This window comes from Canis lupus, chromosome 1 (genome assembly GCF_011100685.1).
Source record: "Canis lupus familiaris isolate Mischka breed German Shepherd chromosome 1, alternate assembly UU_Cfam_GSD_1.0, whole genome shotgun sequence".
Classification (NCBI taxonomy): Eukaryota; Metazoa; Chordata; class Mammalia; order Carnivora; family Canidae; genus Canis; species Canis lupus.
In genome coordinates, this window is record NC_049222.1 from 68,412,288 (window position 1) to 68,429,211 (window position 16,924).

The 16,924-nt window shown below is 44.3% G+C and overlaps 1 protein-coding gene across 2 annotated transcripts in view; it reads left to right on the plus strand.

Annotated features, from left to right (window-relative positions):
* LAMA2 (laminin subunit alpha 2) overlaps window positions 1-16,924 on the plus strand; it is a 584,053-nt gene that overhangs the window by 341,463 nt on the left and 225,666 nt on the right. For both annotated transcript variants that reach the window (XM_038526758.1, XM_038526759.1), the window contains exons 17-18: window positions 986-1,113; window positions 9,943-10,029. In XM_038526758.1, the coding sequence (XP_038382686.1) occupies window positions 986-1,113; window positions 9,943-10,029 (215 nt within the window). The remainder of the gene's footprint in view (window positions 1-985; window positions 1,114-9,942; window positions 10,030-16,924) is intronic.

Below are 16,924 nucleotides of genomic sequence, written 5' to 3' on the forward strand. Positions count from 1 at the left end.
GAGTTGATAAGTATACTATAACTAATACGAAGAAATCTAGACATAAATTATTTTATTTTGATTTTTTTATTTTTGAAAAGAAACTGCAAAAAAAAATGCAGTTTCATTGTAAAGAAAAAGTATTTGAGAAAAATTGTTATGTGCCTTGTGGTTTCATTACATATTGGTATATGTTTAGAAATCTTTCCATATTCTCACTGTGTAATTATGAGCCATGCAGGCCCCTCACAGATATAATACACTAGTGCATTGTCCAAATCATCAGAGCCCACTGAGGTCCAAATTAATCTCTGAGGTAAGAGCATCACTGTCCCAGAGGATTTGTATGAGTAGCTACTGTTCTCATTAAATCTGCAGTTTTAAACTGAACAATTGACTTTTACCTAGAATAAGCTACAATTTCCACTAAATACATTATTAGGACTCTGTGACTATGCACATGTACACACATGCACAATTAGATGTATTTCCTTACTGAAAAAAATGGAAAACTAACAGAAAAAGGAAATAAGATTTGTATAATGAAAAAAATTATAAGGATGCCCAGGTGGCTTGGTGGTGAGCCATCTGCCTTTGCCTGGGGTCGTGATCCCGGGGTCCTGGGACTGAGTCCCAGTCGGGCTCCCTGCTCAGCAGGGAGCCTGCTTCTCCCTCTCCTGCTCCCCCTGCTTGTGCGCCCGCTCTCTTTTTCTCTCTCTGTGTCAAATGAATGAATAAAATCTTTGAAGAAAAGAAAGAAAGGAAAAAATTATAATGAATTTCAATTGTTTCTTTTTAAGCATGCGTATGCTGAAACTGGCATGTAGTTTATAAGCTACGTATTAGATTAATTTTCAGTGCTATTTCCCAGCTGTAAAATTGACAATTTAATGGGAAAATTATTCTTTCTAACAGGGAAGAGACTCATAACCCTGTAGACCTGTTTTTGGTAAATGTTGATGCTTGAGACCAAAATAATAAACTCTGATGTGCATTTCTTCCTCAGAACTGCAAGGATCACACAGGTGGCCCACACTGCAATCAATGTCTTCCTGGTTTCTATGGCGACCCTAGTAAAGGAACCTCTGAAGACTGTCTGCCCTGTGCCTGTCCACTCAGTATCCCATCCAATAAGTGAGTAACAAACTTGCCTCTGTAATGACTTGGGCATCCCACTCTGCAAGCGCATTTTTGATACAGAATGCTTCTTTCTCTTGTCACACATAAATAAATAATAAATATATGCATGAATTTCTCTGGAAGGTAATATGAGTTTTTCTAAATATAAAATATTTAAAATTATGGCTATTTATTCTGCAGAATTTTTAATATTTTAGTTCTAGTTGGTGATTTAATATCTAAGCAACAGAACTCAAATAGAATTTCTAAAGCAGCTATAAAGGGCAGACATGTTTTATAGAGATGTATGTAAGTCCCCACATGTGCACACATACATACGTATCCTTGTATAGTAATAAAAAGACCACTGACACAGGCGCACCAGGCTGACTCAGTGGTAGAGCATGTGACTCTTGATTTTGGGCGTGTGAGTTAGAGCCCTACATTGGTTGTAGAGTTTACTTAAAATAAAAAATAATTTTTTAAAAGATCACTAATACGAATACTGCTCATTTGGGTCCCAGTCTCACACTTTATTTATGAACCTTGGGCAAGTCACAAACTCCTAGAGAAATTAAAGTATGAGACCAATCTAGCTGACCTTTAGGTACCCATCCTATCCCTTGGTTATCATATGGTTTATCACATTATCATATGATGTCATACATATATTATATATATATATATCCTACTAAAGCAGTTATACTGATAAGAATTATATTTAAATTATATGAATATTGAAATATGGGTGATATAAGCACTTATTTTGCATAAACTAAATTTTGAAAACATTTAATGAAACTTTAGACAATTTAGTTATCTTGTTTTTATTCTTTATTTAAAAAAAATTCCAATTATTCATAGAACAATAACCTTGGAGTCTTCGAGAAGACTTTTTTTTTTTTTTTTTTGAGAAGACTTTTAAGAGATATATTTTGTCTACCTCTTCCCCTTACCTTTTAAGGGAATACTCCCTTCCAGCTGCTCTAATTCACATTCCCTCTGAGTGCAGGGGCCAATACCTAAGCAAAAACCCTGCATCATAAAGAGTTCTTATTTTAATGGGGCATACTATGTTGAACAAAAACCAGCCTTTTTGTATTAGTACAAAATTGTAAATAATGGTAATTTAAATGAAAGAGATCTTTTTGGAGACTCTCTAAAGGTAAGTTTTTAGTGCTTCCTCTGCCTTCCGCTGAGGTCATGATCCCCTCAGGCTCCCTGCTCCATGGGGCGTCTGCTTCACTCTCTCCCCCTGGCCCACCTCCCCGTCATGCATGCCTGCCCTCTCCCTCTCTCTCTCCCACTCAAATAAGCAAATCTTAAAAATCTTTTTAAAAAATCAGCAAACTCAGTGCTTAATAATATCTGTATTATATTAGGCACCTTCCAGCTTTTTCTAAATGCTGTGATAATGCTTGAAGAGCTTACATTTTTAGTGATTTTTAAAATTTAATCTATCAGCTACAGTCTTTTAATATAAAGGTGTTCTCAAATTGGTCATGTTCTGAGTGAGGTCTACCCCAAGACACCATGATGGAAAATGGTCTTTTGTGAGAGTCAATGAATACTCTAAGCTAAAGATTTAGAGAATAATTGTCACTAAGTTTAAAAGTCCTCATGGAAATTATGGTTTCTACTTTTCAGCCCACATGAAATCTTTATCTTCCTCACCCACAAAACTCCTCCTTAGGAATTTTACACCTTAGTCATTGGGTTGGGGGTGTGGGGAGAAAGAGAACTAATATTTGACTAAAACAGACTACTATATTCTAGGTATGACACTATACAGTTCAATAAGGTGGATATTATTACCCCATTTTATAGAGTAAGATAAAAGGCTCCAGTGGGAAAATAGCATTACGGAACCAATTCTAGAGCTAAAAATCCTTGATTTAAATGTTGAGTTCTTCTATACTTTCTAGCTGTGTAACTCTGAGAAACTGACTTAAACTCTCTGTGTCTCAATTCTTTCATCATTAGTTGTGATAATAAGACCTTCTTATAGGGTCGTTGTGAAGATTATGTAAAATAAAGTATACCAAGCATTTTAAAAAAATAATTGGACATGATGAGTCTAATGAAAGACTGATTATTATTAATTAACTTGCTCAGAGTCATTAAAGTATCAGGGTGGGAATCTTAAGTTTCAAATCAATGTACTTTCCAGTCTTCTGCAATCTACATTGAGGACTTTTTTTAAAAAGCACACTGAATTTTAAGGGATGTTAAAAGCAACTAAATGGGAAATTGGGTTAACATATGTTAGTGATCAAAACATTTCCAGAGTTTAGGGGATGAGGTTGGTTGGATGCAAAGCTGAAGATCCTTTGGCAACCAAGGGTGTCAGAGATGAGAGAGAAGGCAAAAGGGAAATCTACTGGAAAATATTAAATATAGGAGAGCAAGTTGAATTCCTTCATAATCTATGGTTAGTCAGCCATATGTTGGGCATAATATGATAGGACCCTTGCTCACCGGTGTACTTGTGAAGGGTTAGACCAATGCAATGGAGAACCTGCTCATTCACTTGGGCTGAATGAAATTCTCCAGGACCATCCAGTATACTCAAAACCCAGTGTTTTCCACTGAGGAAAACAGAAGGGTTCCATCTGTCCACTCATTTCTGTTGCGCTCCTTCTTAGGCAAAATATCCTAGGCACTAGCAGAGCTATCAATCCAGCAGAGCTGCCATTGATTGTATAATGTGAATTTTAGCCAAATACATCTGAGAATTATGTGATTAATTGGATATGTAGATCTTAGGGATCTATCCTCAAGTCTGACCAACATTACTAGAAATGCAGAGAGGCCATTAGGGAGAGAACTCTGCTTGGGTAATTACAATCATTCATGGCCCATCCTTCTCTGTTTACTGTGCTTCTACTTTAATTTTAGTAATAAGTTCTAATTGTGTTCCAGAAAGAAAAGAGAACATGAGCATCACCATCTATCAGTGACAAAGGAACTGGGTCCCAGTTCCAAGGATGGCATTCCCTTAAGTATATGTATTCCAGTTTGTATAATTATGCAGATCTTGATTTTAAAAAAGTAAATTAAGATGACTCTATAGCATCAGTGACACCAAGTACTTAAAGATCCTTTAATTTTTGAGATGTTTCACTTACATTAAATAATTATTGAATGATTAAATAATAATTTTATCTTTAGAAGTAGAACTGAGATTAGAGTAGCAGCCTGTTTTTTTTTTTTATCATAATACTTTCTTTTTTATTACAATATCCAAAAAACTGAGTATGCAAGTTTAGGTCTCAAGACCCCTTCTTCAGTTGTAGGAATGTGCCATCTCAAGACTATATATTTAACCTATAAAGAAGTTCAAATGTAAAGAAAAAAGAAAATGCAGTTTCTTCATAAATATTCTGTGTCTCTTGCTACCAATCACATATTCTCTTGTAAACCTTGAAAAATTCCCTGCAAAGCAAATAATATATATAATATATATATTATATATGTATAATATAATATATATATGGTGTGGCTATGTGTGTGTGTGCAAAGTGTACAGTAGCTCCCCTTCCCCAGAGATCAGCTGTTTTCCTACTACTTAAATTAAACTAAATTTAATTCCAGGTTCAAATATAGCATTTTTCTAAGTAGAAAGAGGAGGCAATGATAATCCAGTTGGTTTAAAAATACTAGTTTTGTTTTTTAAATTATAAAGACTTTTAAATTTAAAACAACATGGAGCACTCACATTGTTTAGTGGTGCGATTGTGATTATGACCTAAAATATTTTATTTTTAAATCACTAAATAGTGAGACAGTTTAGGGAAACTCCCCATTTATTTTTATTTTTTTTAAACTCCCCATTTAAATAAAAATTTCAAGAAGTCATTACTATTATAATCTGAGATGAAAACTCTGAGGAATAAATTGAATATTTACAAATAATCCAGAATATGGGATTCAAATTTTCACAGGTTATCCAGGAAAAAAAAAAAAAAATCAGCTAAAGGTTGCTGCAACCTTCATCTAGAAGTATAAAGCTTAGTGATAGTTCTGCTTTGGTGATTTATCTGTTTAATCCCTGATCATAAATCTTCTAGATCATAAGCATTTTGGCTCCAAATTTCTTAGATAATATTGCTAAATAAATCAAATATGCAGGGAGATAAAGATAGATTGGTATAATTATTATGATATATGAATACAGACAAGCATATAATATTTAAATTATACATATATATCAATTTCATCAACTATTCACAGTGTCCACTGTTTGCTTAGCCCTCTCATCGTGGTGATGTATATATTCTAGCTATAGATTGTAACTAGGTAGTGAAATTTATCTCTAGAGAAGCAAATAAATATGTAAATATTTTGAATGTTTTATATTCATTAATTTCTGGCATCACATAGCTTATAAATTAAATATAATATGCAAGAGACATGTGAATATTCACCCTTGAACACTTAGAATGTGTTTGAAAGGGTAGTTTTTTTTAAAAAAGGGTAGTATTATTGAAATCATTTGTATAATAAAATTCAAGATATTCTTGGTCCAAGACTGGACAGAGGGTAGGCCCTCAATCATTTTGAATACTACTTCTTTGTGTGCATCAGGCCTGCTAGAATTTTTTATTTTTATTTTTATTTTATTTTATTTTTAGAATTTAAATTTTTGAAAGATTGTAACACTCCTAGAGCTGACTTGGCCTCACTCAGAGGGGCTACATTGAATTATTGCTGATATAATTAGTAGTTTTAATAGAGAAGTAGAACTATTCCCAGACAGAAGGTAAATTTAAGAAAATATCTAGCAACATTCTTTAGAAACCTTGGAGTGTGTTAGATGTTTCAGAACACTTTCATACACATGTGTTTTATGTCTACGTGAGTGATGACAATGTATTTCACCAGAACCTCTTATTAGAAGGGAGAACTAAACTCCAGAGAAATCAGATGCCTTGATCATGACCATTACGGCTTGCTTGTGGCAGAACCAATATTAGAATCCATATATTCTGATTCACCTCCCTGTGCTTCTTCCAAGGGGGCTATGGAAATAGAAACCATTACAGAACCATTGAAGAAGAGCAAGGAAACAAAAAAAAAAGAAAGAAAGAAAGAAAATTAACAAAGCTTCGTGATAGACAAACTGTAAATGTTCGTTATAAGCAATGACCCCAGGGCTTGGCAACAGTTCTGCTGATGCTAATGTACGGGATTAGAGCACGATGAGAAAGTACAGGTCTGAGTAACAAGTAATTAAATACCTTAAAGTCGAAAGAGATCAACATATTTTGGAAAAAAATCTGAAGCATTATTAAATGGTAGCTAGAATTTATCGCGGTACCATGTGCAGTGCTTGCTTTCATGCTTTATCAGCACACATTCTCTCATCTCACTCAATGAGGAACTCAGATTTAGAGGAAAAAGAGCATCCAAAGACACAGAAAACAGCCCGGTTCTAATTACAAAATCCAGTGACGGACGTTAAATCAGATTTTATATCAGCCGAAGGTAATTAAGGAAATATGGGTTTGCTTAAAGGTTCTCCTGAGGTTATGGGCGGAGGTCATTGACCTGTAAGGAGAAAACCCTACAGCGACACTTCACAGCTTCATGCAGCCCAAACCACAGCCACCAAGTAACTGAGTTTCCCCTTGGTTTTTCTCCCTCCCCTCCGGGTCCTCTGCTCCCTGGGCAGTTGCCACTGGGCCTTCTCACCGCCCTCCCTGGGGCTCCCTCGCAGACCCTGTAGCATCTGGTCCCTCTGGTGCCTCTCCCCCAGCCCCTCGAATGTTCCAGGTTGTAGTTAGCTCGCAGGGGTTCTGCTCCCCAGTTGTATACGCAGGCCTAGGACGCGCCCTGATGTTATGACGCTGGGCCTTTCATAGCACATCACAGCCCCGAGAGGCCACGCAGATGTTACACGCTTAGGGACAGATCACGGTAAAGACCCGAGTCTGGGCTCAGCCATCAAGAAGGGCATTTCCATGTGCACATCCTTACAAGGCAGTCTCCCAGTTGCTTCTCATCCCCCCTCCGATCCCCTGTGCCTTCTGTGGCGGGAAGGGGATGAGTCAGGACGCAGAGCGCATCTCCTGCTGCAGGAGAGCTGGGCAGCCGGGGTCTCCCGGCGTGATCTGGGACTCGCTGGAACCAAGCGATCATCTGGCAGTCCCCTTTCTCTGCACAGAATAGTGAGCTGCGCATTCTGCTGCGTTTGCCAAAATAAATTCTGTAGACGTTTTCGGTGGCACGTGTTTATTTCCTGTTCTCATTTTATTTTTGTTGTTGAAAGCCCTCTTCTCCACGGCAGTAACTATAATCATAGCCGGAAGCGAGCAAACCCTCAGTTTTTATTGTTTAAAGAATATTGAATCATAGCTACAGATATAATTTATGAGGATGTTTCCTTTAGATGCATAATGTCAAGTGTGTGTATCCAAAAGTTTATATATATATACACACACACATTGAATTATTGTTCAATAATATATAGATATCTATCTATATAGATATAGATATAGATATATAGATATACTTGGTTTTATATATATATATATATATATATATATATATATATATATATAACCAAAAATTTAAACTTATTTAATTCTTACCAGTACAATGAATGCTGGTTACATGGAAAAGAAAACGTTGAATTAGAAATGATAAGTCCTCGATTCCATGCTCTAAAGTCTCCTGGATATTAGCTATGACCTTGGGCAAGACAAACGATGCCTGCCCCAACCAGCTTATAAGATATTATGCAAAAATGATAAAATTATTTGTAAAGGCCCTCTGAAAATGTAAAGATCTAGTCAAGTTGAGTCTCTTGTTGTTCTTTAATTTTTTTTTTTTCCGGGAAAAGTATTGATTTTTGTCCATGGGTGCATTTTACTTTACTTCTGTTGGTTTTAACTGACACATGAGTACATTTAAGAATTTGTTTTACAGTTTTAAAGTGTCAAAAACCCTGTTAAGCACCTTTGACATGACTTACGGTAAACTGATTTAGGATTTTAAAAAATAATTGGTATGGTCTTCTTTCCATCGCTGTAGTCTCACATGAGTGGGAGACCCAGGGCTTCTAGTTAGAGTCATTTTGCCCCAAAATGATGAGACAGTTATAGAATGCCAATTTTAAAGTAAGACATCCGTGTATTCTGCAGATGTCAAAATCCAGTCCTCCCTCTTATGTCTGAAAACAATAGCAAATCGCGAGGTGAGTGAGGGAAAAGAAAAATTCAGTTTCTTTCTATTTTTACACATGCCTTGTTTTCTCCAACGCGGTCACTTGTTTTCTCCAAGAAAATCGCTCATGGTGAGGTCCTAGTTTTTTGATTTTTAAAATTTCAAAAGAATTTTTTTTTTAAATTTATTTTTGGCGAGGTCTTTTTGGGAGCCGGCACCAGGCTGCTGTCTCATGAATGGCTCTCGTCACAGAGCACAGGCTGGCTGTGGCTTGGTTCCGCTGCCCATGCAGCCCCCACAACCCCTTAACCTGGAGTCGCTTATCTGGGTAATAGTTGTGACTCAAGGTACCACAAGCCAGGCTTCAACAGATTTATTTTGACCTTCCACTGAGTTGTTTTCGTTTTTTTATTTTTTTAAAGATTTTATTTATTTATTCATGAGAGACACAGAATGAGAGAGAGGCAGAGACCCAGGCAGAGGGAGAAGCAGGCCCCATGCAGGGAGCCTGACATGGGACTCGATCCGGGGACCCCAGGATCACGCCCTGGGCTGAAGGCAGGCGCTAAACCGCTGAGCCACCCGGGCTGCCCTAGTTGAGATGTTTTAAATGATAGAAATACTTGGTTCTAATTGCTTGCTGCTATATATTAAAAAAAAAATTAAAAAATTAAAAAAAATAAAAACCATCATTCCGTGTCTGCAGAGCGGCTCGGAGGTCAGCCAAAGGGCAGTGGCAGGAGGCGAACTGTCGGCTGCCCGCAGCACAGGGAGCCTTCCAGCGCGGCGCAGGGGCGGGAGCAGAAGCAGATCAGGCCGGCGGCCTGGCCCTGGGCCGTGAGCGGGCCTTCGCTCAGTTGTCCTGTCCCAGGAGAAATCCGGTTAGGGAGCAGAGAATGAGACAGAGGTTCCTTGGGGGCGTTTTATCCTAAGATGCTAGAGCAGCGGAGCTCCCAGAACTCGGAGGGGCCGCCGGCCCTCGGGGTGACTGTGTCAGGGTTGGGGTCCAGCGCGCAGGTGTCCCATGGGGTGCACCTGCGGAAGCCCGCCTGGAAGTCTCTGATGACCCCGCGGGACCCCAGCCTGGCACTCGGTTCTGACCCGACGTCCGCACAGAAAGAGCTGAGGCCACGGCGGCCGCCAGGGGTGCGATCGCAAGGGCTGTGGGGTGGTTTGGTTTATTGTATGTTTGAGCAGCACGTGCGGGTTGTGTATCTCCTGAATGCCTCTCAGGGGGTGTCAGCCGCCTACACAGCAGGGCCATGTGGCACTCGCGTGCACACCCCCTGCACATGGTCCCAGTACACAGAGTATCCCTCCCAGCATCCCCCCAGCACCCCCCCCCTCCTCCACGATCACATACCGAGTCTTCCAGAATCTCAGACGGTTCAGAAGGACTCGGCCGGCAGGGAAGTATGATGCCCAGTGTGGCCAGGCCCAGGGAGCCCCTGGGAAGCAGCAGCGTGGGGCCACCCGGCGTGACGGGCTCAGGCCCCGAACAGGCACGAGTCGGGGAACCAGGCCACGGGCCGTGCTCACACCGCAGCAGCCGCCGTGTCCCTTGCCCCTGCCTCCGCCCGCCTGCACCTGCTGCCGCCCCGGGGACACACGAGAACAAGCTGCTACTGACCTTGTCATGTGCTTCTCCTCTTGTCCCTGCCGTGGCCCCACGTGCAGCTTTAGCCCCACATGCCACTTAGAGCGAGGCCTCGGGCTGATGTGTGATGCGTGCCCCGCCGGCTACACGGGACCCCGCTGCGACAGGTAAGCACAGCCACGCGCCCGGGCGCCCCAAGCCACGGGCCTTGGTCCCCCGCACGTCTCCGAGCCGCTGCCACGCTCAGTGAGCCCGAAGGTCCTCCCGGGACGTGTCAAACAAATGCATTTTATTTTCATAGTTTATTTATTCTCTCAAAATTGCCCCATAAATCTCCATTCACTCAGAGAGGGTTTGATTAATGTTTTAGTCTTAAAGGTTAAGCATTAACCTACAATCTTTCTAGAAGGTGTTGCTCAGGTGGAAAGTCATGCACTTTAAGATTTATCTTACTGCCTACGTGGGCACCATTTGCTTTTCATAATTAGTTTTTTGTTCCTAAAAATGTGACTCCAGCGTGTAGTTCATAGTTCGGGGAGTGGTCCATGATTTACCTTAAATACACCCGAAAATAGAAATGAAATGTGATTTATTACTGTGATTTCTGTCCTCTTCTAATTACTCCTGGGCCAGCATTTGAATTCCCACTGATTGTACGCGGCTGCTTTGCGGCGGAGCCAGAGGTACTATTTTACGAAATCGATGGGATTATTTGTCTCCTGAAATGTCTGCGAAGCAAAGGTCCTTCTGTGTTTCCGTCTCAGGATAAAAATGGCCCAGAGCTCCCCGAGGATCACTGATGAGCGCGGCCGCCACCCGGGCCTGGGGGGACAGAGGCGGGGACCCGCTCTCCACCCCGAGGGCCTTCTCCATCCCCACCCCCCCCCCCCCCCCCCCACCCCCGTGTTCCCTTGTCCCCGCTGTCAGCCAGGGCACGCTGGGGGAGGACACAGGGGCCAGGCACCGGGAGGTAAGGTTGCGGGCAGCTGCAGCTGTGCAACAGTGAGGGCCACCTGCGTGCATGGCGACACCTGTGGATGAGCGACAGGGGGAGAACTGACAAAAGACTGGATCCCTGGCAACTCAGAAGAAACTGGAGGCCTTTGGGTTAATAACCAAAAAAAGGAGGGCACGTGTCTGCTCTGCACCATGATCACCGGCCAGGACGCCCCCCGGGCCTGCTCACATCAGGGCCCCCACCCTGCCACGGGCGACGGACGTGCCAGTTGCTCTGCCTCACGACCACTGAGTCCCACTCACGCCCCTGAGCTGCACTCTGAGGTCCTCACGTAACTTGTCTCATGCTCTGTGTCTCTACACAAGGCACACAACGCTTGTCCAACCACCTACTGTTTAAAATCCCACATTTGATTTAACCAGCGTCCGTTCAGCCACCACCCAGGCCAGGTGCAGCTCGATGCACCGTCCTCCCGTTCAACAGGTCGCATCTCTAAGCGGGTGACAGTGGCTCCGTGTGTCCCGGAGACAGCTCCAATGTGGACCATCAGAATGACTGAGGGAGGAAAATTACCTGACAGCACCATGTTCGGTTTAAAATCTTTATTAATCTGCTTAAAAAGAAAATAGAGGTGGACCGATGCAGCTTATCCAATGGCCTATCTTCCCTCCGATCGCAGCTTTTCGGTCAAAAGTCATCTTCGACTATTATTCTGCGGAGGACCAAATGTCGTGTTTTGCTAGCCAGAACTTGGATTCGCGATTTCTAGGAGTATTTAGGGTTTATCATTCGTCTGGATTTACATGATTTCAAAAGCATCTTGTTAGATGGATCCCAGAACATTAGGGGAAGCATTTCAGGGGAGGTGCAGGCTGTGGGGGGGCGGGGGGCGGCTGGGGAGACTAAGGGCATCACAGGAAGATCCTGGCTGTGCTGACAATCTTGTAATCAAGACTGTTCTGCAGGAAATTGGTGAAATCAGTGTGTGCACACCATCGACGTAAACCGGCGCTGGAAAACCAGAGCAGCGCTTCTCCCAAACCGCACATTTTTGAGATTGAGTTCCATGACCGCATACGCCTAAGAAGCGTCTAGTAGCTTGTTAGTTCTGACATGTCTGGACGGAAGAGACCGGTTGCGTTTGTTTAACTCGGCATTTTCTTTTCTGTTCTTGATGTGTAGCTGACACTCAGGTATGTGGTTCCAGGTGTACAGTGGGCAACTCTAGACGTTGCACTGTAACTCAGCACTTCCCAATCTTGGGTGACCATGAAGCCCTGCTTTTCGATAGATGATAGATAGATAGATAGATAGATAGATAGATAGATAGATAGATAGAGATATAGACAGGTAGGTAGGTAGATAGATGAGATAGATGATAGATAGGTAGGTAGATAGACAGGTAGGTAGATAGATAGATAGATGATAGGTAGGTAGGTAGATAGATTAGATAGATAGATGATAGATAGATAGATAGATAGATAGATAGATAGATAGATAGATAGATAGTAGACAGATATAGATAGGTAGATGATTGATATACTGACAGAAGATAGACAGGTAGGTAGACAGATAGATGATAGATATATGATAGGTGGGTAGGTAGATAGATGATAGACAGGTAGGTAGATCGGTAGATATTTTAGCAAGAATGCATCTCAGATGACAGCTCAGGTGGACAGGAATTGGAACTGTATATTCTTTATCTCGATTTAACTTCTATTTTGAGACCCGGGCTCCGTAGTGGGAGCTGTGGGAGCTGTGGGAGCTGGGAAGCATAATCTCAGTCAAGTACACTTTAAATTCCCTCCATGGTACATGTCAGTTGTATCTTAATTTTTAAAATCTGGGTTTTTTTTTTTTTTTCATCTCCTCCCATCTCCCAGGCTTGAACCAGAGTTTCTAAGAGGCTTACTTAGTACCAAGAGATCTGAATGCTGGAGTGAGTGAGGAGAGTGTGTGTGTGTGTGTGTGTGTGTGTGTGTGTGTGTGTCTGTCCGGCTGTAAGTCTGCAGGTCCTGCCGTGCTCACCACAGACCTAGGTCCCACCTGTCCCTGTCTCTGCCTCCGCAGCACCACTGACTATGCCCCCTGCTGTGCCCTTCTTCCCCAGGACTTGTTCATCTACCTCTACCCCCCCTTCACCCCCATTGCCCAGCAGCACCCCCCACCCCGTGGCAACCATCAGTGTGTTCTCTGCATTTATAGGTCTGCTTCTGCTCTCTTGTTTATTCATTTAAAATAAAACAAAGAGCCTCTGTAACACACAGCGCCCTAGCTCCCCTTCTCAGCAGCTCCTGCTTGGGGCCAGAGCACCCGTACTTTCGGGTATCCCTGCTTTCCTCTGGGGAATGTTTGAAAGAAAAGAAAAACAAGAGCCAGGGAGCGAGGGAATGAGCTACTCATGATGGCACCTTGCTGAGACTCTGGGCCTCTGTCCTCGTCAAGGAGGAAGACCATGAAAAAAACCCAGAAAGGAAAGTATCTTGGAGGGCGGAAAGGGGTGAGCCTCGGGCTTCCAGAGGAATCTGAGAGAACATGGGAGGTGGGCTGGCCGAGCGACACCCACCCCAGGTCACGGGCAGCACTCACCACGAGCCTGGGGCCCCGGCAGGTGCGGCAGGTGCACGGCACCTGGACGGACGCGGGGCAGCGAGGCGGCCCTGGGGCCCCGGGCCGGGGGGGGGGGTGCTCCTCAGGCCATCTGTGCCCCCCCTGCTCCTCCACGCCCCCCAAAATAAAGAAAGGAACCTTTTTTTTTGAAGCCTGGGCAAGTTGACCCTGCGGGGTCGGGAGGGCAGCAGGAACGCAGGGCCCGCGGCCCGGCCTCCCCAGGTGGGGGCGAGCCTCAGGCCGCTCCGCCCGCCGCGACTGGAACCCACAGCTCAGAACGTGGAAGATCCACCTGCACGTTTATCCGTAGGATTCAGGTTCTAGGGCTGAAGCGTTTCCCTTGGCTTTTTTAGGTTTCAGTTCCAAAACCCTATTTAGAGAGTCTCCGCTTGGTGACCCCGGGACCCTGGGGGGAGGCTGACCCCTGCCCCCGCCCCCCCCCGCCTGCTCTGTGCCCCCTTCCCCCCCACCTCCCTCCTGCTCTGTGCCCCCACCTGCCCCCCCGCCCCCGCTGCTCCCCCATCCTCACTGACCCCCACCGCCCCTCGCATGCTCTGTGCCCCCCACCTGCCCCCTGGCCTCCCCCCACTGCCCCCCACATGCTCTGTGCCCCTGCACCTGCCCTCCCACTGCCCCCCCCGCTCTGTGCCCTCCCCCGCTCCCTGCCCCCCCCCCGACTGCTCTGTGCCTCCACCTGCCCCCCACCCTCACTGACCTCCGCCGCTCCCTGCATGCTCTGTGCTCCCACCTGCCCTCCCACTGCCCCCCCACCTCCCCCCTGCTCTGTGCCCCCCCAGGACACGGAGCCCGAATCCTTCCCAGCGGGACCATGGCGCCCACGGGGTGGTCAAGGGCGGTGGGGGGAGGTGGCTCGCCAAGCAGGTGGACAGAGGTGGCAACCCGGGTCGGGCTGCAGATCATGGAGTCTCACCCCCTGTTTTAGCCAAGAGTCACCGACCACCCGTACAACAGTGAGGGGAAGGGTAGCCATGGCTCTGAGCTGCTCCTGCCCTTGGTCTTCAGCTTCGCTCCCCTCCCCGCCCTCCTCTCTCTCTCTCTCTCTTTCTCTCTCTCTCTCATTGTCCCTAAGTCGTCAGTACAAAGAACCTGTCACCTGATGGCATGTGGTGTCTAGGATCTCATCCACGTTCAGTGACCTCTTGCTAAATAAAATATTGCACTTGTGCATGAGAAACAGCAACAACAGAGCAAGCGTTGGAGGGAGCAGTGACCTTGTCACGATGTCCGTCTGTCGCAAGGAAGCCAACAAACGGGTCTGCGAGTGTGCTCGCCCTCCTGTGTGTGCAAACGGCAGAGGCTGAGATCTCAGATTCCAGCCCGTTGCGCAGCTGAGCGTGCGGGAGGCCCGCGGTTCACGCGGGTGCTAGTGAAGTAAATGCAACTTGAGCGGACTCTGAGACGCTACGATCATCAGCAACAGTCATGTGATTGGCGGTGCTACGTTCACTGACCCCAGGGCTACTGTTAGACCTGTACTGACGCATTTCTGTGTGTGAAACACGCCTCTGTGTACAGCCCCGCGCACACACACCAGCCACGCAGCCTGAATGCACACTCCTATCACGTATGCTCAGGATACTTTCTTACATGTTCGACCACCACAACAAAATAAAAGATGCCTCTTTGGTTATTGTACTTAACTGTAATAATTTGCTCGTGAGCTGAGGGTTCCTTTTCATTGCGGAAGACTATTGGCCTTATTAATTGGGTATCTGTGTTAAGAAAATTTCCCCGATCTTGTTATATAATGCCATCTCTCCTGAGGGCACTAAGTCATTTTGAGGAAAGCGAGCTGGAAATAATGGGTTTTCGTTGGCTGTGATAACGATCATTGTATATCGTTATTCCAGTGGAGCAAAGTCACTGTCTTAATGGTAAACAAACTGAGATGCGAGTGTGTGCGGATGTGATCATAAGCTCTGAATGTCAAGTAAGGCGAGGAGAATTGGGTTAAAATTCAAAAAAGTCTTCCTGTTATCTTTATGGAACACCACCTCGGAAGGGGGTGACGGGCAAACCTTACGCACCAAAATGTTAATTCCTATTTTACGGTAGATCATCAATAAGCGGTTCTATTTGTGGGTGACGGTTTCCCTCCAACGATATGCATACTACGACCTTCATATCTTGCGAGTGCATGACTAAAACTAGTCACCTCATTTTTTAAAATTATGATAAAAGGTTAATTCACTTTAAAAACTGAGTATTATGGCACTTACGAACGTTCTAGAAAAGTTAGAGTAATTAATGACTCTGCCCCCTGATTGTGGTGCCATTAAAGCATCCTCACATGCTGCGTGGACGCGAATCCTCTCTGTTTGGAAGGGCAAAGAGCATCTCCGTCCATGGTGACACGGGCCCGTGAGCAGATGAGCACACACGTAGTGTACTGTTGCGATGATAGTCTCCTGCCTCGCTTTTGTTCCCCTCCGATTCTGATATTTGCTGCAAAAGACTTTTTATTTCGCTTAAGATGGCACAGATGACAGACTAGCCTGACTGTACGACTGTACGAGATGCTGTTTCGTTTCTCCTTTGGCAAGTGCGGCTTCACACGAAGCATGAACAAACGGAACTGGAAGAGAAGTCAGAGCGGAGTATAAATAGCTGCCTCTTAAAATCCTGTGTCTGTGCATCTGTGACATTAAGTAGCATTTTGAAACAACATATGGATAAAGGGAAATTTGATACCATAATTTAAGAAATCTTCTCTACTGTGCCTCATAAATAAACAAACTCATTCTTCCAATAATATGTAAACTAGTAGTGCGTCCTTTAAAAAAAAAAAAGGAGAGAGAGAGATACCTAGAGTCCGCTGATGTGAGTTGTGGGCACAATTAAGCCTCACCTTCCAGCGTATTCCCCTAAGAGGCAGGTGTACCTGCTCCTTGGTAAAGGCTCTTCGATGAGGATCTGCCCCTGTCTGGAAATGCAAATATATACAAACCCATTATGAATGCGGAGATACCCACGGCCCCCACCTGAATAATAATGAGAATCTTTGGAGTCACAATTTTCCGTTTAATAAATTCCGAATCCTCATTGCTGAATTTCCTTGCGAGTCTGTTTCCTCATAACAAGCTTTTGTTACAACAACAACAAAAAATGTGAACCTTCCATATTTGTACAGAAAACAACCAATTGGAGTAGATGCGTGTGATGTGTTGCACTACAAAGGCCTCCCAGCACGGACCCGCGTGCCTCTAGAGTGCCAGCAGCAGATTTCTTATTATGCTTTGGACTCATCTTCGGTGCCAGTGACAAGATTTTTCTTTTTTTTTTTTTTCTTTTCCTGGCTGAAATCTAATTACTAGTTGGGCTGGCAGGATTTCATCTTGTATCTACACCGCAGTTCTAGAAAAACATTTTTTAATCACCTTGCATTGGAGAAAAGGAGCGCTCGGAAGGAACGTACATCACCCTGGGAGAGGGTAGCGTGAAAACCATACAAACGGTGCCCCGACGGGTGT